Consider the following 26,285-nt stretch of genomic DNA (forward strand, 5'->3'; position numbering starts at 1 on the left):
CTCTGCGTTACTCCTTACCCCTGCACTTTGCATTACTTTCCCCTAATTTCTGAACTCTGCATTACTTCCTATTAACTATTTAACTTTTTAATGTAAGCTCCTTAGAAAAAAAAATAAAAATCATGCTGCACCCCAATGATCCCTTCCGTGATTTTCAGCTAGGTCTCCACTTCTCCAGGGTTGCCTACCCTGCTTTAACTGGTATCCATAGCTCACATTTTTTATCAGCAATATCAATTTTTTGGAAGGATTAGAACCTCTATTTTGTGTGTGTTTTTTTTTTTTTTATTTTTTTTTTTTATGGGTTTCTTTGTCCCCACTGAGAAGATTCACCCTCTTTATTTTTCCTGGTATCCCCAAAGCTGAAGGTGATGGAAAAATCTAAAACTGTCTGGTCACTGGTAGAAGAATAGATGGGAAATTGAGGATTTAGGCCTCAAGCACAGAGGACGTTTTTGCAGCTGCTTCCAGGGGTGTTGGGACGTTTATTTTTTTTCTTGGCTTCTAAACTCCCCTGTATGTTAGCCTATGTGTCCATTCACACATAGACTCACCGGACACTTTATTAGGTGCTATTACCAGGTTGGACCCCCTTTTGCCTTCAGAACTGCCTTCATTCTTCTTGGCATATTTTCAACAAGGTGTTGGAAACATTCCTCAGAGATTTCGGTCCATAGTGACATGATGGCATCATGAAATTGCTGCAGATTTGTTGGCTGCACATCCATGATGCAAATCTCCCGTTTCTCCACATCCCAAAGGTGCTCTATTGGATTGAGATCTGGTGAGTGTGGAGGCCATTGGAGTACAGTGACCTCATTGTCATGTTCAAGAAACCAGTGGTGAGATGATTTGAGCTTTGTGACATGGTGCATTATCCTGCTGGAAGGAGCCATCAGAAGATGGGGACACTGTAGTCCTAAAGGGATGGACATGGTCAGCAACAATACTTCAGTAGGCCGTGGTGTTTTAAACAATGCTCAATTGGTACTAAGGGGCCCAAAGTGTGGCAGGAAAATATCCCCCACACCATTATACCACCACCACCAGCCTGAACCATTGATGCAAGGCAGGATGGATCAATGCTTTCGTGTTTATGCCAAATTCTGACCCTACCATCTGAATGTCGCAGCTGAAATCGAGACTCCTCAGACCAGGCAGCGTTTTTCCAATCTTCTTTTTTCCAATGTTTGTGAGCCTGTGTGAATTGTAGCCTCAGTTTCCTGTTCTTAGCTGACAGGAGTGGCACCCGATGTGGTCTTCTGCTGCTGTAACTGAAATTAATAGGCTCAAATTTACACTGAAGTGGGGTACACACTAGTAGAAAATCTGCCGAAAATTCCCGTCAAAGGTAAAATCGTACGATTTTCGGCTAGTGTGTACACAACTTTCCGCAGCCGACGCTGACATTTTCAACAAAAAAAAAAACGGTGGGACAAACGCCAACATTTTTATCGTCTATCCCCAGCATGACCAATTTTCGTTTAACCACATCCCGCCCGCCCTATAGGCGTTTGACGTCGGGATTGTGGTTGTATTATCCTGACCGGACGTCATATGACAGCGGCAGGATAATACACTCTGCGCGCCCCCCCGGGGGCGCGCAGAGCGGCGATCGGTGATGCGAGGTGTCAGTCTGACTCCCTGCATCTCCGATCTCAGTAAAGAGCCTACTGATGTAGGCTCTTTACCATGTGACCAGCCGTGTCCAATCACGGCTGGTCACATAGTAAACCGGAAGAGCCGTTGTTCGGCTTTCCTCAGTACGTGCCTGACAGGCACGAGTAAAGGAGCGCCGATCGGCGGCTCCCCTGACGGGGGGGGGGGGGGGAAACTGCAGATCATTGATTACCAGTGCAGACCCTCGGGGGGGGGGGGGGGTGCCACTAGAACCCCCTGGGATGCCCACCCATGACCCCAGGGATGCCCACCATGACCCCCAGGGATGGCAATCAGGGCTCCCCAGTGCCCTCCCTATCAGTGCTGCCCACCAGTGCCCTCCCTATCAGTATTGCCCACCAGTGCCGCCTATTAGTGCCCATCAGTGCCACCTATCAGTGCCCAGCAGTGCCGTCTATCAGTGCCCACCAATGCTGCATATCAGTGCTACCTGTCGGTGTCGCCGATCAGTGCCTCCTCATCAGTGCCTGTCAGTGCAGTCTCATCAGTGCTCATCAGTGCAGGAAAAAACGTATTTATTTACAAAATTGTATAACGTAAACAAAACTTTTTTTTTTTTTTTTCGGTCTTTTTTTATTTGTTTAGCAAAAAGGAAAAAACCCAGAGGTGATCAAATACCACCAAAAGAAAGCTCTATTTGTGGGGGAAAAATGACATAAATTTGGTGTAGGTACAGTGTTGCATGACCGCGCAATTGTCATTCAAAATGCAACAGCGCTATAAGGGGAAAATTGGCCTGGGCAGGAAGGGGGTGAAAGTGCCCTGTATTGAAGTGGTTAATGTGTATGCAGTACGTCCGCAAAAGACCGCGCATGATCTGAAGTTGCTGACGACCCGAAAGTCTAGGTACAAATGTCCCAAAAAAAATCGGATGAGAAATTTCGTGAACATTATGCACTAAACAACTGTCAACTTAAAAACGCTGAGCTTGAGAGAGAAAAATTGGAGGATATTTCGTCTGATTTTCGTCGAGTGTGTACGAGCCTTAAGAATCGCATGTGGTTTGAATAGGAATGCGATGCAATGCACATACTTTGGTCTAACTTTCATGCGACTTGAGGGCCAAAGACTACAATGTTAACCCTTAAAAGTTGTTTGCAAGTTGTACCTGAATTTTCTCAAAGTCGTCTTCCAGGACAGCCCATGAGACGTTAGGCTCCTCCCCCAGGGACAGGAAACACATTCCAAAATTAAAATAAAAGGCGGTCCCTTAGTCCTCACCTTCAGTATTTTTGTTTCCTCCGGACAGGGGGTAACATGTTCCTGGAACTGAAGCTCCCGGTCTCCTGGACTGTCCATGGAAAGACTTGGAAAGATGCATCTCCTCGGCCCATAGCGGTACCCCTTAGTGCCGCAATAGGGGCTGACCGCTGTCTCCTGTTCTCCTAGCCTCTCGGCAGGACTACGGATGCTGTCTGGTGGAGCGTTGGGGAGTTCACTCCGTTGGTCGGCCGGTTCCTTGGAGCAGCAGTGCTGTGTACCCGTGAACCGCTAACTTCGGAAGAAATTTTGAAGTTGGCGCCAAAGACGGAGGGGGCGGAACTCAGCGTATCCACTCTGGCCTCACGGGAAGTGACAGTGTCACTTCCGGCGCAGTGACGGCATCCGCGGGCGCCGGAAACCCTCGTTCCAGTTTCCGAAGGCGCGAACAGAGAGTTCAAATGGGCGACCGATGTTAGGGGAAACAGCAGTTGCTGGGACCACCATACAGAGCGATGGACACCACGGCAGCAACCGCACAGGCGGCGGAAGTCGGCTCTGGCATCGGCACCTCTCAGGTAAGCAAGGGGGAACGACACCCTATTTGCAGGTACCTGTTAGGAACTCCGTTCCCCTTCCCCCCTCTCTTTTCTATCGTTAGGGGCAGGGGTTAAGCAGCACCGCTCCCTCTTTTCTATCCACAAGGTGGAGGGGGAAAAATGGGAGGTGGGAGGAGGACAAGTATCTCTAATTAAATTCCCTTGTCTTTTATCTTCCAGGCCAAGGCTCAGGACAATAACCCACCTCAGCCCCCCAAAAAGAAATGTGCTGTATGCGGAGAAAAATTGAGTTCCTCTTGGAACAAAGCAGTGTGCCGGGCATGCATAGCTAAACTGGTCAGAGACGATTCTGCAGTCTCTACCCAGAAAATGCTGTCGTCAGTGAGAGATGAGCTAAAAAGTACATTTAGTTCATTCAGGACTCTCATTGAAAAGATGCAGGCACCAGCCCAGCCTTCCACCCCAGCTAAGGCTCCACCATCCCTAATTGACCCATTGGTTTTGGAGGAGGAAGTTTCTTCTTCCCACTCTTCTGCAGAGGGATCAGGATCAGGAGAGGAACCAAAAAGCAATGTTTCCCATGATAGCTCCAACTTTAAACTGAGCCTGGAGGATGTAGATGATCTACTCAAAGCGGTTTATACCACTCTAGAGATTGAGGAAGAAGTGCATCTCTCTAAGCATGACTTAATGTACGCTAGTCATAAAAAGCATGCTAGAGTGTTCCCTGTGCATAGCTCACTATTGGATGTGATTAAACAGGAATGGAATTCTCCCGATAAAAAGCCTTTTTTTCCAAGAAACTTAAAAAGAAGGTATCCATTTGACGAAAGTGTGGAACAGCCCTGGAACAAAATCCCTAAGCTGGATGCCTCTCTTGCCAGAATCTCCAAAGGAACTGACTTGGCATTTGAGGATTCAGGAGCACTAAAAGACCCTATGGATAAGAGAACAGATATCTCTTTACGTAGGGTCTGGGAAGCCTCCATTATGAGCTTAAAGCCAGCCCTGGCATCCACCTGCATAGCCAGACACCTGGAGCTGTGGCTATCTCAAATCCAAACACACTTGACTGCAGGAACATCGAGGGAACAGATTAATAAATCCTTTCCACTCTTATTCCAGGCAATAGGATTCCTGGCGGATTCTTCAGCTGAAGCTGTAAGAATGGCAGCAAGGACCTCAGCTTTAGCTAATACGGCCAGAAGAAGCCTATGGCTCAAGACATGGTCGGGAGATATTACTTCTAAATCTCGCCTTTGTGGTCTTCCCTTCACAGGCGACCACCTTTTTGGCCCAGGCCTAACAGAAGCCCTGGAGCGTACAGCGGATAAAAAGAAGGGATTCCCAGATAAGAAAAAATTCCCCTATGCTCAGAGGAATTTTCGTGGCAGGGGCAAACAGCAGAAGTCTTTTGAAACTCAGCAAAATTTCAAAAAAAAAAACATTGGACGGGGCATAAAGGAAAGGGGAGGGGTAACATCCTGTTTAACCCTCCTAAACGCCCCAACCAGCCCCAATGACTCCCTTCTCAGAGTGGGAGGAAGATTAGGGGCCTTCCTCCCACTGTGGAAGAAGATTACTTCCAGCCCTTTTATTCTGGACCTAGTAGGCCAAGGACACAGGCTGGAGTTCTGTCTTCAACCTCCAGAAAGGATCCTGATCACAAATCTTCCCAGGGATCCAGTCAAGGCCTCCGCCTTGAGTCTTCAGTTAGGGGACCTATTAGATCAAAAAGTAATTATCCCAGTCCCCAGAGAAGAACAAGGAACAGGGTTTTATTCTCACATCTTTGTGATTCAAAAACCCTCAGGAAGTCATCGACTGATCCTGAACTTACGCAATCTGAACCTTTCAATAGCATACAAACGCTTTCGCATGGAATCAATATACTCCATAGGGAACCTACTGTTCCCAGGGTGTTTCATGGCAACCCTAGATTTGAAAGATGCGTATTTTCACATCCCCATACACACATCCTATCAGAAATTCCTGAGGCTAGCAGTAAAGATAGGACCGGAAGTCAAGCACTTCCAGTTCAGGGCACTGCCCTTCGGGCTGTCCTCAGCCCCACGGATTTTTACCAAAGTCCTAGGGGAAGCACTAGCCCCTCTAAGGCTAAAAGCTATCATGATCACCCCCTACCTGGACGACATCTTGGTAGTGGCAGAATCATACCAGAAACTGGAAGCCGACCTCCTCATAGTTCAGGAATTCTTAACTTCCCTAGGCTGGATAATCAACAGACAAAAGTCTTGTCTGGTACCCTCACAAAGAGTGACCTACCTGGGTTATGAAATCTCCTCACGGGATCAGATGATCTTCCTCCCTCAGTGCAAGATGGAGAAAATGAACCTGATGGTTGCCTCTTTACAGACCAACTTATGGGTCTCTCTGAGGGATGTCACAAGAGTGATAGGCTTGATGACCTCCTGTTTCCCAGCAGTCCCCTGGGCAAGGTTCCAACAACGTCCACTCCAAAAATTCTTTCTACAGAATTGGGATGGGCAGTCAAGTTCCTTGCAACAAAAAGTAAGGATTCCCACCAAGATAAAAAGGACTCTTTGGTGGTGGAGATCCTCTCTTCACCTATCAAGAGGGCTAAACTGGAGCATCCAGGTATCACAGAGGATTACCACGGATGCAAGCGCTTCCGGATGGGGAGCATATCTGCAGGACAGATGGGCGCAGGGTACATGGTCCCCAGCACAAAGGAAGTCTTCATCAAACCAAAAAGAACTTATGGCGGTCCAAAAGGCCTTGGAGTTTTTTCAGGTAGAGGTAGAAGGGAGCCATCTACAGATCAGGTCAGACAATATAGCAACGGTAGCGTACCTGAACAAGCAGGGAGGTACTCGAAGTCTGGGCCTACAAACCATTGCACAGAAAATCTTTGTCTGGGCCGAGCGGAACCTAACATCCATTTCGGCCATTCACCTAAAAGGGACGCAGAATTATCTGGCAGACCATCTCAGCCGCCACCAGATGAACCAGGACAATTGGTCCCTCAACCCAGAGGTGTTTCTCAAAATCACAACCTCATGGGGCCTACCGGTAGTGGATCTATTTGCCTCCCAGGCAAACAGGAAAACAGAAAAATTCTTTTCCATAACTCAAGGGGATCAGGCGTTAGGCATAGACGCTTTCGCCCACCCCTGGAAAGTCAGACTCTGTTACGCATTTCCTCCGATCAGATTGATCCCACAGGTTCTTCAGAAATTCATCCTAGAAGACACAGAGATGATACTGATAACCCCATACTGGCCCAAAAGGCCATGGTTTGCACGCCTTCAGGCGTTGGCAGCGCAACCTCCAATGACCTTACCTTGGAGACCAGATCTCTTAACACAAGGTCCGGTGGTCCATCCATTTCTCAGGACCCTAAACCTGACGGCCTGGTATCTGAGGAACAAATACTAGGCTCTCAGGGGTTCTCAGACAGAGTCATCAAAACATTGACCAGCTGTCGAAAGCCGGTCACTAGAAAAATGTATGCTAAAATCTGGAAGAAATTTCATTTTTGGATGTTGGAGAATCAGAGACATTCCCCAGATATACCAACTATCTTGGATTTTTTTCAGGAAGGCATAGACAAAGGTCTCTCCTTAGGGACTTTAAAGGTACAGGCTGCCGCCCTTAGTGTCTTTCTTCAGTTTTCCCTTAGAGAAGACCCAAATGTGAATGCCTTTTTCAGAGCAATTGCCCGGACAAAGCCAACCGTGCTTAAAACGTGTCCAGCTTGGAATCTATCCCTGGTACTCCAGGCCTTGGTTACCAGTCCGTTTGAACCCTTGGTAGACCTATCAGTAAAAATGCTCACCCTAAAAACCTTATTTTTAGTAGCTATAACTTCAGCTAGAAGAGTTAGCGAATTACAGGCTCTCTCAATCAGAGAACCTTTTCTTATGATTTTTGATGACAGGATTGTGCTAAAAACAGATCCAGGATTTTTGCCAAAAAGGGTCTCTTCTTTTCATAGGACTCAGGACATAGTCCTTCCTTCCTTTTGCAATTTCCCAAACAACAATAAAGAGAAAGAATTTAGCTGTTTGGATGTCAGAAGATCCCTCTTGAGATACCTGGAGGTGACTAAAACCTTCAGGAAGACTGATACTTTGTTTTTACAATTTTCCGGCTCCCATAAAGGGGAAAAAGCTTCTAAGGCAACCTTAGCTAGATGGATCAAACAGGCTATCACAGAAGCCTATATAGTGAAAAAGGTGGCTCCACCTTTCATTACTGCACACTCTACTAGAGCATTGTCCACGTCTTGGGCTGAAAGGACCGGTGCCTCACCAGACCAAATCTGTAAGGCAGCTACCTGGTCTAACTTTTCGACCTTTGTTAGACATTATCGCCTGGACCTCCTCTCTTCTCAGGAACAGGCGTTTGGTCGAAAGGTGCTCCAGGCAGTTGTCCCTCCCTAGACTGGTAAGTGCTTGCTCATCGTCTCATGGGCTGTCCTGGAAGACGACTTTGAGAAAAGCTGGGTTATACTTACTGATAACTCCTTTTCTAATAGTCTTCCAGGACAGCCGGATTCCCACCCGAACTATCTGGTATTATGTATAATGTATGATATGTGTCTATATATCTATGTATATGTTTTACAGGGTGTCCTGTGGTTCTCATGAAATACTGAAGGTGAGGACTAAGGGACCGCCTTTTATTTTAATTTTGGAATGTGTTTCCTGTCCCTGGGGGAGGAGCCTAACGTCTCATGGGCTGTCCTGGAAGACTATTAGAAAAGGAGTTATCAGTAAGTATAACCCAGCTTTTATATAATGCAACAATTGTTCATTATCAATGGTCAAAGCCGAAGTTGTATCCAAGTCGCATCCATCCATAGTTACACCAAAGTTTCACAACTTTGGAGTCCTACAAGTGTAAACTGGGACTAAGCTCCCGTTCACACTGGGGTGACCTGGTCGCCTAACAGGTCTCCGTAGGTCGCCTGGCATAGAGAAGCTGTGGACCCGTTCTAATAGGAGCGACACAAGTCGCTCCGACTTAGAAAAAGGGTCCGGAGCTTCTTTGGGGCGACCCGGAGCGACCTGCATAGACTTCAATGTTATGAAGTCCGTGCCGGCCGCTCCGAGGTCGCGGTGCGAGCAGCGCGCCGCGACCTGTGAGGTCGCCCCGGGAAGTAGCGTCGCCCCAATGTGAACGGGGCCTAAATCTGGGGGAAAAAAATCTAAAGACTTGTGTTTTCTCGTCTCAGTGCAGTGCAGTCAGTGTTTTATGAAGTACGCTCACCTTCTCCCCTAGTTTTTATTCTTCTATCATAGCTTGGCTGGCTTTGAGGATTACCTAAAAGTCAGTCCTTCATTTTAATGTATTCTAGCCAATGGGAATTCATATTTCTGAATAATAATCCTCTTATAATTTATCTGACTTCATTAGCATAAAAACCAAATTAGTTGCTGCTTGTTGTACTTTAAACCACATAATTGTGCTTTGCATTAAAGTGGAACTCCAGCCAGACAGCTGAATACACGTATGAACTGATTTACTGGATAGGTTTGTGTAATTCTGGTCAGCCAGTAATTTAGCCAGCAATTTGCAGTCTAGTTTTTCAGGTTCCTGGACCTGCTCATTTTACAGTGTGATAATGTGGAGTCCTTGTTCCATGAGTAGGGGAAAGGTGAAGAGGTGACCTAGGAATGTGTAAAGAGTGCCCAGGTAATAGATTGGTGACATGGCTGGCTGGCTCCTGTGTGTATTAATAGACTATTGGGACAGATTTCCAAACCCAGTCTGATAAAACAAAGTATGTAGAGCCACACTTTTTTTTTTTTTTTTTTGGATCGAGTAGGGAAAGTTGGTTTTAATTTCATTACTGACTGTTCCCTTGCATTTCACCCTCCCTATTTGTCTATTCTGGAAATCCAGAATTTTACAGTTGTCCCAGGACAGCAATGTATAGTAGATCTTCCAATTAGGGACACCTTTTTAGTGACAACTAGGGGTAGAATTATTTTTGTCTTTTTATTTCTGGTAGGGAAAGTTAAAGGAAATCTCCCCTTCGAGACGCAGACGGTAAACTATAAACTTATAGGGTTTTTTCTTTTTTTTTTAAAGTGAACGTCAAGGCAAAATTAAAGTTACTAAACCCACAACAGTAAACTCAGTCCAGGGCTTGACAAATTTGCCTGAAATCTAGGAGCCAGTTTTTTTTTTTTTTTAAACTAACAACCAAGCTTTATTTAATAAAACGGATAGAACCCCACTCTCCTCTATAGCGCAATTGGATGGAAACAGACTGTCTGTCTGTTTCCATCCGATGCCATCTGATCCGATCCATGGGATGGATAGAAAATAGAACCACCATCCGTCTGTTTTTGGTGGACAGGATCAGATGGCGGCAGATTACTGCTCCATAGAGGAGAATGAAGGGTCCGATCAGGTCTGCCTGAAAAACTGACAGGCGGACCTGATCAGACAGCCCGTGTGAAAGGGGCCTTCGGCTGTGGCACGGTGATGAGGGGGGAAAAAAAAAATAATATATATATACATTTCATATACATTTTTTTTAAGAATTGAAAAAAAAACTTTTTTTTAATAAAAAAAAAAAAAAGAAAAAAATATTATTATTTTTTTTAATTTAAAAAATACATTTTAATAATAATAACCCCACTCCCTGTCCACTTACCTTTAAGCAAAGGTAACTGAACAGAGAGATGAAGCCTGCAAAAACTTCCCTCTCCTCTCCTGTTTGGAAGGAGATGGAAAGGCATTGAGAACAGGCATTACTCCCGGCCACCACAAGAGGGCGCCAGTTCCCCAACCTCTCATCTCACAGAAGAAGGCCAAAAAGACGGGGCCTCAATTTTTGGACGGCGCGCAAGTCCTTGCACTCAGGAAGGAGGTGGGGGCGCAAAAGGGACAGGACACCTCCTGCAGGGCACCCCAGGCGCCAGGTCGCTAATTCTAGTCGCAAATGCGACCTGGCGCCTGGGTTTTGTCGAGCCCTGACTGAGTCTGTATATGCACTGTGGAACCCAAGGGGTTAATCTTCTGCATTGCAAAAGCGGTTTGATTCTGCCTTCTCTGATCCTCCCCTTCCACTGTCCCCAATCCACCTCCTGCTAATAAAGAGCTTGGAGTCAGGTTGCACATGCTCAGTTTGGTGTGTATTTCTAGTTTTTTTTTTTTTTTTTTTTTTTAGGATGCATATGATCAGCACCGTCCAGAAAGGGGGTCAGGAGTCATGCAGCCTCATAGGACAATAGCGTATAATGAAAACTCCTACAAGCTTTAATTAGTGCTCAATTGGACAATGATAGAGGTCACAAGACTGCTATAGACTGCTGAGGGGTGTGTGTGTGTGTGTGTGTGTATGGATGTATATATGTGTGTGTGTGTGTGTGTATATAATATATATATATATATAATTAATTCAGTTGCAACGCTTGGACTCTTTGAATGAGTTAATAAAAAAATGTAAATTTATTTTTTGTTCCTCGGCAGACACAGCGCTCCATAAATCTTAGAGAAGACCAATTGTCCCAAGAGCTGATCTTCCATCCTGCTTTACAATCCCTGGTTTTAATGGCTTAGCTATTGAAGGCTTGAGGTCTGTCTGGATCAGTGATCCCTACTATTGGTGACGGCGAGTAAGTCTTCTTCCAGCAATATATACCATCGTACGTGGAAAGCGTACATTTCTTGGTGTGAGTCGATCCTCAATCCTTTTCTGTGGCTCGGATCTTAACCTTTCTTCTAAAGGGCGTTGATCAGAAGTTGGCCTTGAGTACCATCAAGGGCCAGGTGTCTGCCCTGGCAATCTTTTTTCAGCGACCCCTAGACACACATTCCTTTAGTTCGTACCTTCAATCAGGGGTTTGACATGTGGCTCCAACTGTTTGGTCTCTTTTGCCGCCATGGGATATAAATGTATTACTTTCGGTTCTCCAGAAACTTCCATTTGAGAATATTCTGGAGATTCCGTTGCCTATGTTATCCCAGAAGATGGCATTCTTGGTGGCTATTACCTCGGCCAGCAGGGTATTGGAACTGGTGACATTATCCTGTCGCAGTTCCTTTTTACTGGTTTATGGGGATAAAGTCGTTCTTCGTCCCTGTCCATCATTCCTGTCTCTGACTTCCAGCATAATGTGGGCATTGTGTTGCCTGCCTTGTGTCCCAAGCCGACTCATCCCAAGGAATTTGCCTTGCATACCTTGGATGTAGTTTGTGTGATTCGGGTGTATCTGGCAGCTGCTGAGTCTTTTCGGAGGTTAGACTCGCTTTTTGTGGTTACGGACAGATCAAGAAAAGGGCTTGCCGCTGCTTCGGCTACTATTTCCAGATGGATCAGACAGACAGTGACTTGAGCCTTTTCCATTAAAAGTCAGGTTCCACCTTTCCCTGTCACGGTGCATTCTACTCGGGCGCTGAGTGCTTCTTGGGTCGTCCATCATCAGGCTACAATATAGCAAGTTTGCAAGGTGGCCACTTGGTTGTCTGTGCATACCTTTACAAAATTAGAGGTAGATACTTTGGCATCTGCGGATACTTCTACTTTTGGCCGCAAAGTTCTGTAGGGTGCTGTTTTAGAGGGATTGTTCCCTCTTGAGGGGTGTTTTTTTTTTTTTTTTCTTCTTCTTCCGGTAAGCCTTTATTTTTGACACAGGACTCCTGTGTTAAGTTGTGTTGAGCGCTCTTCTGTTTTAGCCTTGGGTTATTTTCCCCACCCCTCATTTTCCTTTTTCCTTTTGACAGCTGAGGACGGCCCATGGGCGTAGCCAGGTGTTTTTTGTTCTGCCTAGTCCTACTCCTAGGGGAGGCAATATAACCCAGTAGATATGATTTATGGAGTGCTGTGTCCATCGATTTAACTCCAGAGAAATGGATTTTATGGTAAGTACAAAAATCACATTATTGCAGGTGTGTGTGTGTATATGTGTGTATATGTGTATATGTATATGTGTGTGTATATGTATACATATATATATATATATATATATTATAGTATATGTGTATATATGTACATATATATATGTGTGTGTGTGTATATATATATGTATATTTATGTATGTATGTATGTATGTATGTGCTCCCACTCGCTCACAGACCCCCCCCCCCCCCCCCCCGCGCCCGTTCCCGGCGGACCCGATGTCCACCAGGCACTCGCGATTGTCCGTTACAGCGAGAGAAAGGCAGGCGGCTAATGTAAACAAAGCCGCCTGTCATTCTTCCTGGTGGTAAGAATGGAGATCATACGGTTCTGCTATGTAGGACCGTTGATCTCTGTTCTTACGCCTCAAGCCACAGCCAATCACAGTTAGAAGCACGCCCCTAGGGACACACTTAACCCCTCCCTCTCAAATAAAGTTAACCCCTTCCCTACCAATGTCATTTTTACAGTAACAGTGCATATGTATAGCACTGATTACTGCAGTAATGTCACTGGTAACCCCAAAAGTGTCAAAAATGTCAGTCAAGGGTCCGATCTGTCCGCCGCAATGTCGCAGTCCCGCAAAAAATCGCAGATCGCTGCCATTACTCGTTAAAAAAAAAAACAACAAAAATAACAAAAATCTTTCCCTTGGTAAACGCAATAACTTTGGCGCAAACCAATCAAAATACGCTTTTTGCGTTTTTTTTTTTTTACCAAACATATGTAGCATAAAACAAATTGGCCTAAAATGTTAAATTTTGATTTTTACCTTTTTTTGGGGAATTTCATATAAAAAAAATGGGAAAAATATTGTTATTTTTGCAAAATTGATGCTCTTTTTCTTTTTTTTTTTTTTTTTTTTTGTTTATAGCACATGATCAAAAAATCACACAGGTGATCAAATACCACCAAAAGAAAGCTCTGTGGGGAAAAAAAGGATGTCAAATTAGTTTAGGTACAGCGTCGCACGACCGCGCAATTGTCCGTTAAAGTCACGCAGTGCCGAATCGCAAAATAGGCCCTGGTCAGGAAGGGGGTAAAATCTTCCGGGGCTTAAGTGGTTAAAATACATATACATTTCCTCATGTGTGTTTTTTTTTTTTTTTTTTTTTCCCCCCTTTAAAAACACTGCCTGTACAGAAAAATATCTGTTGTCAAAAATAGTATGCCCTTTTCTTCCTATGTTTACATGACCGCACAGTATATTTTTGCCTCTAAATTTTCAGCACATCATGTCGGCTCTTCCTACTTTCTGATTGATTACAAAGGGCACGGCGTCCCCATGGCCCCGTGGGCCCTCATGCCCATAACCCCTTGTTTTGTACAGGCAGAAAGCTTAGGAAGTTATTGGCTCAAAAGGTTTCTGGCAAAATCTTCAGGTATTTATTGCACTTAGAAACCGATATATAACAAAAACATCTAATGGTTTACTTGGAAGACCAAAATGAAGCAAATAAAACCCTCTGTACATTTTTAGGATTTACAAACATTTTAAGGCCTCTTTCACACTTGGAGTCTGTCGGCGGACTCCGTTTTTCTCAGTGGGGGATCGATCCACTGATTCCCCCGCTGAGCAGGCAGATGGCAGCTCTGTCTCTGCGATGTGTGCGGAGACAGAGCTGTCAGGTCCCCGCTTTTCTCTATGGGGGAATCGGATGAGAACGGACCGCCTGTCCGTTCTCATCCAATCCGATCCGCCAGACGGATGGAAAATAGGGTTTCCATCCGTCCAGATTTGATGAACAGGATCGGATGTCAGCGGACATGTCTCCGCTGACATCTGATGCCCCATAGAGATGCATGGGACGTCCGTTCAGATCCGCTTGGAAAAACTGACAGGCGGATCTGAACAGTCCATTCTGCAAGTGTAAAAGGGGCCTAACATTTCTCCAATTTATCCAAAAGAAACAATTTTGGCTTTACATAAGCTGTAAGTAACACTCATGTATTTCAATTAGTCCTTTAGCTTTTTAAATTAGTTCTATTGTAAGAAAAAAAAATAAATAAATAACTCTTGGGGCTCTTTCACACGGGCGATCCGATCAGATCCGCCTGTCAGTTTTTTAGGCGGATCTGATCGGATCCTCCATGCAGCTCTATGGGGCAGCGGGTGTCAGTGGAGACACCTCCGCTGACACCCGCTGCCATCCGTATCCGATCCTGTCCGTGAAATCTGGACGGATGGAAACCCTATTTTTCCATCCGTTCAGTAATCGGATCAGATCGGATCTGATGAGAGCGGACAAGCGGTCCGCTCTCCTCCGATCCCCCATAGAGGGCAGCGGGGGCTGAGACACCTCCCTCTCCGCTCTGCAAGCGGAGACGGAGCTGTCATCCGCCCGGCTCAGCGGGGATCGCGGATCGATCCCCGCTGAGCAACACGGATCCGCCTACGGAGGCGAACCGTGTGAAAGAAGCCTTATGGGTAGAGTGCAGCATCTGTCCAGTTGTCAGTTTTTTTTTTTTCCTGCTGTTTGCGCTCCTATTGGGGAGATTCACTCTTTGTCATGTTTACCGTTCTCAACAAAAATGGAAGAAAATATTGGGATGTCGCCAGAACAGAAGTAGAGGCGAAATCTTCCACTAGTTCTGGTGGCAGCTAGGGGTTCCCGGACTTTGAACTGATTTCCTTTCACTTCCTGTTTTGTCTATGGGACAGGAAGTGACTTAACCTGTTGGGACACAGCCTGCAAAAAAAAAAAAAAAAGACAGGGATTTTAATCTTTCCTTACTCTATCCCAAATGGAGGAATTAATTTTACCTTTTTAAAATGGCCTCATAGAAAATGTGCATATATCTCTTCTGCTCTTTTATGGCAAGTATTGATTTTTATACCATGATTTTGACTGTAACTCCTCTTCAAAATATGACCTACATTGTTTTAACACGAGTGACACATTTGTTTTACCTTTTTCAATGACTTTCATTCATTTTTGTCCCTTTTTTTCTTATTGGTTCCAGGCACGGCGCCAGGACTGCGAGGGCAAGATGGCGGTCACCCTGGATAGCGTTAGGAAAATGGGAATTCTTATTTTGAGAATGATCATCCGATTTACCTTCATGGTCGTCAACAATATGTTTGCTATTCCGTCCTATGTACTCTATTTAATAGCTCTGCAGCCTGTCAGACTGATAGACAGTAAACTGTTCTGGTATATTGAAGGAGTCATGTTTAAATGGCTCCTGGCTATGGTGGCATCATGGGGATGGACTGCAGGGTACACAGGTAAGACTGATTTTGACAATAGCTCTTTCTGACTGTATGAAGCTGATGTACTTTGGATTTGGAATCTTGACAGCCGTACTTGGACAATGGTGAAATACTGGATCACAAAGTTAAAATGGAAGGAAGATCCTTTGTGTGCTTTTTATGTAACTATTTGATTTTTTTTTTTTTTTTAAAGACTATGGTTTTGTTTATTTCACACTATGCGGTGGATTTGGGCAACACTTTTGTTACAAGATTTTACCTACTTAAGAGCCAAGCCTATTTCTGACACTTGATGTTTACAAGTTAAAATTAGTATTTTTTTTGTTAGAAAATTACTTTGGAACCCCCAAACTTTTTTTTTTTTTTTTTTTTTTTTTTTTTAAGCAGAGACCCTAGAGAATAACATTTTAGATTGTTGCAATACTTTGTCACACCGTGTTTGCGCAGTGGTCTTAGATACACTATTTTTTGGGAAAAAAATATCCTTTTTTTTATTTAAAAAAGAGAAAACGGTAAAGTTAGCCCAATTTTCTGCTATAATGTGAAAGATAATGTTATGCCGAGTAAATAGATACCTAATATGTAATGCTTAAAAATTGCGCATGCTCGTGGCGTAGCGACACAAATTGGTATTTAAAAATCTCCATAGACCTTATGATTGTTGTATATTGATGGTGTAATCTCTCCCCAATATGGGAAAGACATTGAAGTTAAAAATAATAACCTCTGTTACAATGTAAATAGTGTTTGATACCATGAATGTATGTAAATGTATAAGGAAAAATGATGAATAAATAAAATTTAGTAAAAAAAAAAAAAAAAAAAAAAATCTCTATAGACGATGCTTAAAATTTTTTTTACAGGTTACCAGTTTAGAGGTAGAGGAGGTCTAGGGCTAGAATTATTGCTCTGGCTCTAACAATCGCAGCGATACCTCGTGTGGTTTGAACACCGTTTACATATGGGGCGTCACATTCGTATGCGTTCACTTCTGTGCGTGTGCTCGGAGGGGCGGGCGTTTTTTTACTTTTTTTTTTTTTTTTCTTACACGGTCCCTTTTTACAAAAATAAATTTTGATCACTTTTATTCCTATTACAAGGAATATAAACCTTCCTTGTAATAAAAATAGGCAGGACAGGCCCCCTTTAATGTGAGATCTGGGGTCAAAGACCTCAGATCTCACATCTACACTTAAAGCAAAAATAAAAATATTTATTTTTTTTCCAGCAAAAAAAAAAAAATGGGGCGTTGAGCGGAAGCGACGTATGACGTCGCTCTGGTCCTCCAAGGCCATAGAGTGGAGGCCATCTTGCCCTTACTCAACTTTCTGGCTGGGACACAGAAGGACCCGATTCTTTTCCCCGTTACCAACGGTTCTGGTAACCTGAAAAAAAAAACGACCGGGAGGGGGGTGGTCCCATAAAAGTAATCCCGCGGCGAATCCACCGCTGGGACCACTTTTATGTGAAAGAGGACCGCCTGCCATGTGAAAAAATACCAGGGTTATGGCAGGGTTATGGCAGCTAGCTGCTGCCATAACACCAGTATTTAACGTCAAAATAGCGATATAAATATACGGTGGGCGGTCCAGAAGTGTTTAAAGAAGACTCTAAAATGTTTGCCGGAAACCATCAGTTAAATTTTTGCGAGAAACTGATCATTCCCTTTTTAACCATTTCCCACCCAAGGACGTGCCCGTACGTCTTTGGCTTTCAGTGGTTATACCTGGATGATGCCTGCACCTACAGGCATCAGCCTGGTACTGTTATTTTCAGGCGGTGATTCTCTACAAAGCAGAAGTGATCTGAGTGGCTAATTAGCCACTCGATTACTTCTTGAGGGTGGCAGAAGGGGGGTCCCACCCTTCTCCTGCTGCTTCCTCTCCCAGGCTCTCTGGTCCCGAGGGTAGAGGCCGGGAGCGATGCAGCTGACGGCAATGGTTCTGGGACAGAGAGAGAGCAACTGACCTAGTTCCCCTCTCTCTGTAACCCTGGAAACCAGGAGCGACAAGTATTCGCCACTTCTGGTTCTGCCCCTTTTTTACCTGGCCACCAGTGGCCAGATAAGCAGCACATCGGCCGCATGAGGGGCCAGAGGAGAGATTTGGGGTCTAGTAGACCCCAAATCTCTCCATGAAGAGGACCTGTCACAAGCCCATGCTATCACAAAGGATGTTGTTCATCTCTTGTGATAGCAATAAAGTTTGTACAGAAAAAAAAAGTGTAATAAAATAAAGTGCCCCGTCCCACCGTGCTTACGCGCAAATGCGAACACATACGTTACTCCCTCACGCATTTGTAAACGGTGATCGCACTACACGTGAGGTATTGTCGCAAAGGTCAGAGCGAGAGTGATAATTCTAACACCATAACTCTTGTGCAACTCTAAACTGGTAACCTGGAAAGGCGTTAAAAGCATTGCCTATGGAGAATTTTAAGCAACAAAGTTTGCTGCTATTCCACGGGCAGATGCAATTTTAAAGCGTGACATGTTGGGTATCTTTTTTTCTTCGGCGTAACAACATCTTTCACATTTATATAAAATATAGGTTTTTTCTTTCCTTTAAAAAGTTGCGTTTGAAAAACCACTGCGCAAATACGATGTGACATAAAACATTGGAGAACACACCATTTTATTCTATAAAGTCTTTGCTAGAAAAAAAAAAAAATTATATATATGGGGGGTACAAAGTAGTGATCGACCGATATCAATTTTTTTTTAATACCAATATTTTTGTCATCGGATATCGGCATCGGCCGAGATCTGCCGGTATTTTCGGACATGTAAAAAAAATGTGTTTTTTATTTATTTTTTTCCTACAGGTACTCTTGTGGAGGGATCTGCGGGTCTAAAAGAACCCAAACCCCTCCTCGGCACCGAACAGCATTCAAAACACCAAGTTTGGCTGTTTTTGAATGCTGTCAGTTTATTTTAATTCGGCGCCAAGTACCCGGAAGTGATGTCATGACATTACTACCAGTTTTTTTCCATGGAGGTCTTCTCTTCGGCGGCGGTGGAGGTAGGATACCCGGGTCTCCCGGTGGGATGGGAGACCCGGGCGAGCAGCGGGAGGGGGGTAGAGACGTCCCCTCCCGCTCCTTGTAATGACATCCGAGCGGCTTCTCAGCTGCACCGATTGTCATTACAAGTCAGCCGACCGTCGGCTATGGACGCCGGTACCGGGCTGATGCCTCTAGCTGCAGGCATCACCGCGGTACAAGCACTTTCCCTAAATATCGGTAACCTCAGGTGCTGATTTCGATATATCGGGGAAAGTGCATATCGGGCCCCCGATGTATCTGTGTTGCCGATAATCAGTCGATCCCTAGTACAAAGTAATTTTCTAGCAAAAAAAAGTGTATTTTTACATGTAGGAGTGAAGTGTCAGAATAGGCTTGGGAAGGAGATGGTTATCGGAGGCAGTGTGCTCCTCTCTTTGATCAGCTATGCAGTGGAAAAAAAGTCCTTGCAGGATGTCTCCAATTTACAAGCCGACCTCAGTGCACTGTTTAATTGGGCGACTGTGTGGCAAATAAGGTTTAGTGTTGGTGAAAAATGATGCACCTAGGGGCGAGGAATATGCATGCATCATACATAATACTCAATGTATGGTGTACTTAATATACAGTAAGTGGGTACTAAAATTTTTTTTTTTAGGTAAAGTTGATCAAGGGAATATCTGATTGCCTCTTGGGGGATCAGGAAGGAATTTTTTTCCCCTGCTGTAGCAAATTGGATCATGCTTTGCTGGGTTTTTTTCACCTTCCTCTGGATCAACTGCGGGTATAGGATTGTGTATATGGGATTGTATGGTTGGGTTATCAATACTGTTTTTTTTTTTTCTTCTTGTTGGTTGAACCAGATGGACTTGTCTTTTTTCAACCTGACTAACTATGTAACATACTAGGAGAACAGCTGGGGGAGTCAATGGTGGAAAAGGATCTAGGTGTTCTGGTAGATCATAAGCTTAATAATAGCATGCCAATGCCAAGCTGCAGTTTCCAAAGCGAGCAAAATCCTTTCAAGCTGATGTAAACCCATCCATTTAACAGTCTAAAAACAAACTGACATTTTTCGGCACATGCCTGGAATTTTACCATCCCATTGGTTGTGCTCTCACCCAAGCTGTCAAACTATTCCAATGGCTGGTGTCATAACTGATCACGTGCAGCACCGTGGCAGTTGTAGATTAAACAGATTAAACAGGGCCCAAGATGGCAGCTTCCTTGGCCGAAAACGATTGGCGGGTTTACTTTGTCTTTGAGAGGTATTGGCTCCAGAGAGAAATCATTTTGCACCTGTACCAATCATTAGTAAGACCTCATCTGAAATATGCACTTCAGTTTTGGGTACTAGTTCTCAAAAAGGATATCAAGGAACTGGAGAAAGTGCAGAGAAGGGCAACCAAACTGATAAGCGGCATGGAGGAGCTCAGCTATGAGAAAAGTTTAGAGGAACTGAATTTATTTTCTTTTGAGACGAGAAGTTTAAGTGGGGGGGAGATGATCAACATTTATAAATACATAAGGGGTTCATATAGTAAACTTGGTGGTGTTATTCACTTTAAGGTCATCCAAGAGGGCAAGGGGGCACTCTTTACATCTGGAAGAAAGGAGATTTAATCTCCAAATATGGAAAGACTTCTTCACAGTAAGAGCTGTGAAAATGTGGAATAGACTACCTCAAGAGCCAGTTTTGTCAAGCTCAGTAGATTGCTCTTAAAAAGGCCTGGATTCTTCCCTAAATGTACATAATATAACTGAGTACTAACATTTTACAGGTAAAGTTGATCCAGGGAATATCCCATTGCCTCTCGGGGATCAGGAAATACATTTTTTTTTCCCCTGCTGGAGCAAACTGGATCATGCTTTGCTGGGGTTTTTACCTTCCTCCTGGATCAACTGATAGGATTTTGTATTTGGGATTGAATAATTAAGGTTTTTTTTTTTTTTGTTTTTGTTTTTTTTTTCCCCTTTTGTTGGTTGAACTGGATGATGGAATTGTCTTTTTTTTTTTCAACCGGACTGTAGCTGCACTTAATTGAAAAAGGCGTTTTCAGTAGAATGTTTAGTCTATGAGCCGATGTGGAATCTCAGTATAATGGGAAATCTTTATCTGCTATACTTCTTCCAAAATTTGTAAATTCTTATTGCTTAGGACTTGTGTGGACCTGAACTCAAAAGATGTAGATTTGTCATGAAAAATGTTAAAGCACTATTAAACCAAAAACTTACTATATTGTGGCTTACCAGTCATTTAGATGTGGTGGCTGCATTTGTTTTTTTATTTATTTTTTGTGTTTTCTTTCCTCGGTTTTCTCCTGGTGATCTGCCTAGTAACACACCTCGGGTATTAGAGTGCCCTCAGGAGGAGTCAGGGGGAGGGGAGATATACTAGCAGATTTACATACACTAACAAATTGGTGCCAAATTCAAGCTAATGTTTTTTATAAGGTACAGCAACAGTTTTGAATAAATAAAAGCTGATCATTGTAAACACTAGGGTTGCACAGATATCGTTTTTTAATGGTGAGTAGAAGTACCGATGCTTTTGGTAAAGTATCAATACCTTTTTTGGTGTGATTTGAGCCAATTCAAAATGAATGGGCTCAAATCGCACTACAAGGAATCAAATGCGATTGGTACATGAATGCGGTGTGATTCCAGTCTGAATCGCATACAGTTTCCCACACCGCTCCTGTGTGAACCCAATATGGAAAGACAGAGAAGCGCCGTCTAAGTGCGGCAATGGGAAACAGTTTATTAAAAAATGTTATAACAACGCAAATGTTAAAAGTACCGATCTCACTTTTCAAATCCAAATCTGTACGTTCATAGTGTCCACTGACGAGCACCGCGAGCGCCCGTGGTTTTCCATCATTGGTGGGTCCTGCGGGACAGGGACAGTAGGACTGTGCAGATTTGGATTTGATATGTGAGAGATGTACTTTTAACATGTGAGTTATTATAACATTTTTTTTAATAAACTGCCTATTGCTGCACTTTCCTGTCTTTCTATACTGGGTTCACGCAGAAGTGGTGCGGGAAACCGCATGAGATTTGAATAGGAATCGCACCATATTCCTGTTCAAATCGCATGCAATTCTTTGCAATGCAATTTTAGCCTCCATTGTATGTATGGGCTCAAATCGCACCACTAAGGTATTGGTATCGAAGCATTTGCACAAGTACTCGTGCTAATACTTGGTATCTGTATCGGTGCAACCTAGTAAGCACTCCTGTTAGTGGTAAATGGTTTGTCTCAACCCTGTGACTGAACATTTTCAAGAAAGTTTGTTTTGTTAAACAGACTTACTGGCTGGATCACCAGGTAAAAATAAAGGACTAAAAGCTTAAAAAAAAGAAATGAATGCAGCCACCACATTTAAGAATCCGTAAGCTGCCGTCAGCTCCACCCAAAAGGAAAAAATCCGCTTGTTGGCTTCCTCCCTGTTTTTGACAGGTGCCCATCCCCACTCCTGGGTGTAACCTCGCCGCGGCCAGGTACTAGGAAAGTTCGACACCCCTCCTCCTTCCCCCGCTGTGGGGCCGTTCACGAAGCGCAGCTTGATTCCTATATGTGCAGTAGGGAACTGGCTGGGAAGCCGCAAGGCTTTACTGCTGGGTTCCCTTACAAAGAATGACGGTGGCAGCACCCTATAATCTATTGAAATCCCTGGTCAGGTAAGTGTCCTAAAATTAAATATTAAAAGGCCGCAGATAGTGTGTGTGTGTGTGTGTGTATATATATATATATATATATATATATATATATATATATCTAAAAATGGTTTGAGAAAGCAGTCAATAGGAGTTCTGAAACGCATTACCATAGCAACTAGCCCACCCCAAGTGTGACCTCACATCCTGTCCCACAGTGGCTCTCCCTACTTCCTGGAACGTTGGACTTGGTTTCCTCACTCACAACACGTTTGCTGTCATGAGTGGCTCTTCAGGTGGACGACTTCCATCCAATGTGGCGTAGCTGCAGATAAGCTCTTTGACTTTATATTTCTGTCTCGCATATGAACTGGGAGCTTTATCACGATAATCATTATGGGTTGCTGGACAATATCTGTGGTCAAGTGGAGGATCTGGCTTGGTGAGGAGCGGACAGTGATTATTCCTGAAGACACAGGCATTGATGTGATCTGATAAAAGCGCAGTCTAAGGCCATATCTGGTGAGTGAGCATTGCTATAGGGGCATCACAGAGGTGCGATGGGGGTGCACCTTTGATCATTTGAGCACTAATAGGAGATCCATTCACCTACCCTGCCTTATGAACTCCTACAGACTTTGGTGCTAAAGTTGTAGCAGCACTTCTCTCATCATATTGGTGGACTGATTGGATATATACGCAGCGCTGCTAGTGTGATTCTGTTCTCAAACATGTTGGTTTTGAGCCATTTTTTACCTGTGTTACATAAGTTGTTTTATATAATAGCAGCAGCTATCCTTTAAGAGTCGGTTCACACCAGGGCGACTCAAAGTTGCCCCGACTTTGAAGTCGCCCTTGCAGCACGACTTCATTGCGGGTTGCAAATGGCTTCTCATAATAGAAGTCAATGCAAGTCGCTCCGACTTCTCCCAGAAGTAGTGCAGGAACCTTTTTCTAAGTCGGAGCGACTTGTGTCACTCTGATTAGAATGGTTCAATTGCACAGAATGGATCGCTACTTGTCAGGCGACAAAGTCACCTGACAAGTCGGAGTAGTGTGAACCGGGTCTTAGGGATTGATTATTTTATGTAATTATTTGTTTAGTGACAACACGTATAGCGCTGGGTGAGTGGGGTTAGTAGTATTGTTATAACTGCACCTTACTCCTTTTGATTATTTTTATATATATATATATATATATATATATATATATATATATATTATATTGATTGACCGATATCGATTTTTCATTACCGATATTTTGGCCAATGCATATCGGTATTGGCTGATATTTTCATACATTTAAAACATTTTTTACAGGTACTCTTGTGGAGGGATCTGGGGGTCTTTTGGACCCCCAAACCCCTCATTGCTTATATCTTTAATTTGTACATATATGAGTGGCATATCCAATAACATTTGTTAACGGAATTATGCTATGTGATTACCCTCAAATGAGCAATATTTGGAATATCGGCCAGTTCCGGTTTTATATTTTTTATATATATATATATATAATTAATGTATGTGTGTATATAATTTTTATTTTACTATTTTTTTTTTTGTAATACACAAATGGAGTAAATCCTTGCATTTTCACTCTCATGGTAAGATTCGTGAAATTACAATTCCTGATCTGCTGGGCTTTGTCCTTTCCATGGCTCTGGATATCTAATCTATATTTGTCTCGCATGCAAACTGCATGTTTGCAAGTCCATCGATTATTCCTGAAATCTGGTGTAGCTGCGCAGCACCCGAGGCCAGAGTGGAGACTCGGCTGTAAGGACACAGTTACTGTAAAGTGGTGGTGTTTAATGAAGAGATCAATTGGGTAGGAGTTGGTTGGGAGTGATGTATGTAGGCTCTCTTCTCCTTCATGGTATGGCTCATGCTGTTTTCTCATCACATTTATTATGGAAGTCTCTTATGATTTAAGTGCTGGACTTCTCCCTTGTGTGAAGGATCCGGTTACTGCACTGGCATTGTTGAAAGGGGCTTGTTGAGCATTTGGTGAAATGTGTCCGGCTCTCACAGGAGCCCGCTGTCATTCCGGTTACTGTGTGACTTTCCATTGCAGGATAGGAGAGGTTCTTCATATGTCATAGGACACAAACACACACATTATACAGTAGGTAATATCTAGATCTTGGAAATCGCTGTCATACTTTGTTCAGAAGTACTTATAAAATATGTCTGTAAACGTTAAAGCATGACTAAAGTAAAAAAAAATAGTTTCAGTTGTTAATTGTTTCATCCGGTTTCTTTAAAATTGTGTCTATAAATTCCCTGTAGAATCATTCCAGAGATCTCATCTGCATCCTGGGCCATTGGTAGTATCCTTGAGTTGGGCTTGAAAGTAGTGGTAAACCCTCGCATATACCCAGTGAAGTGACTGGCCTCAGATGGAAAAAAATCCTCCTACATAAGTTGTACTTGTTTATCTGCAGCTGTCTTTACCCTACAGCCTTTCAAAGTGCAGCATTTACACAGGATGTCTCCGCTCTGAAAATCAGGGGGCGGAGAGCTGAAGGTACATCATTGCGGAGAGCTGATTGGAGGAAAAGGACACAGAAACAGAGCTGAGGCTGTCATCTGCTGGAGATCCCTCCCCTTTCACCACTTTTTCTTGGTGTCAGGAAAATTCCTTAGAAGGGACTCATGCAGAAGAAGGGGCTGAAGACAGAAATGACACTTAATGCTATTGATTGAGACAAACAAAACACTATAGAGGGGTATGCTTTGTTCATATTTCACGTCTGAGGTTTAAAACCACTTTAAGGCTCATTGAGTTTCTTGCTTAAAGCTGAACTTTACTCGCCTTAAAGTGATTGTAAAGTCTCGGGTTTTCTTTTTTAAATGACAAACATGCTATACTTCCCTCCTCTGTGCAGTTGGTTTTGCACGGAGCAGCCTGGATCCTCATCCTCGGGTCCCTCATTTCTGCTCCTGGCCCCTCCCTCCTATCGAGTGCCCCCACAGAAAGCGGCTTGCTCTGGTGGCACCCGAGCTGATCTGCAGCTCTGTGTCCATTCAGACACAGGGCTGCCGTTCGGCCACGCCCCCTCTCTCTCCTGATTGGCTCACTGACTTTGATCGACAGCTGCTGGAGCCAATGTGGCTGTATCTCAGCCAATCAGGAGGAAGAATCCCAGGACGACCGAGTGACTCGTGGACATCGCTGGACAGAGAGGGGGCACAGGCAAGAGGGGTGCTTGGGGGGTGGGGGGCTGCATTAATATTAAAAAAAAAAACCCTCCTGACTTCTTTAGGTCCAGCAATGCAGCATGTTGGAGATACCCAACTGCTTCTGACATTTTTATTTTTTTTCACATAAATTTTCCTCTTTAAAGTGGGACTACATTGTATCCGAGCACCACAAATCAAAAGCACTATTTTATTAATTTTTAATATTTAAAGCAAACTCCCCAATCCATCCATATGCTTTATTTAACATTTCTGTCAATCGCCAACTTAAGTAAGGGCCGATGATTCATGTAGTATTTACTTCCTGGAATCCATCTGCCCTTAGTTCAGGCATGCAGGCAGGACGGTGTGCTTAGCTAAGAAAACCCCTCCTGAAGACTCCTGAGATGGGATGCATTACATCATTTGCCTAGGCATAGAAGTCAGGAAAAACCTTCCTATCTGTTTACTAATGCTAGCAGCATAAGGATTTAGAATGTTGACTGGGAGAGTGAAATTCCCCTTTAAAGCACAACCTGAAGTAGAACTAAAGGCAAAAGTTTTTGTTGTTTTTTTTTTTAGTTTTGAATAGTTGAGCGGGATTAGAACACCTACAATTTTATTGCGGTCTGTGCCCCCCTCATTAGGGAGATTTCTCTATTGATCCTGTTTTATCATTATTAACCACTTAAGCCCCGGAGGATTTGGCTGCTAAAGGACCAGGGGTTTTTTTGCGATTTTTTACTGCGTGACTTTAACGGACAATTGCGCGGTCGTGCGATGCTGTACCTAAACGAATTTGACGTCCTTTTTTTCCCACAAACAGAGCTTTCTTTTGGTGGTATTTGATCACCTGTGCGATTTTTTGATCACGCGCTATAAACAAAAA

The 26,285-nt window shown here is 43.7% G+C and overlaps 1 protein-coding gene across 1 annotated transcript in view; it reads left to right on the top strand.

The window, feature by feature from the left end:
- The window catches only part of LPGAT1 (lysophosphatidylglycerol acyltransferase 1), a 267,682-nt gene that overhangs the window by 57,334 nt on the left and 184,063 nt on the right, over positions 1-26,285 (top strand). The window contains exon 2 of the mRNA XM_082252478.1: positions 15,304-15,568. Coding sequence (XP_082108604.1) covers positions 15,331-15,568 — 238 coding nt within the window. The 5' untranslated portion in view covers positions 15,304-15,330. The remainder of the gene's footprint in view (positions 1-15,303; positions 15,569-26,285) is intronic.

The sequence above is a fragment of the Pelophylax lessonae genome (assembly GCF_965119305.1).
Source record: "Pelophylax lessonae genome assembly, chromosome: 3".
In the NCBI taxonomy this organism is placed as follows: Eukaryota; Metazoa; Chordata; class Amphibia; order Anura; family Ranidae; genus Pelophylax; species Pelophylax lessonae.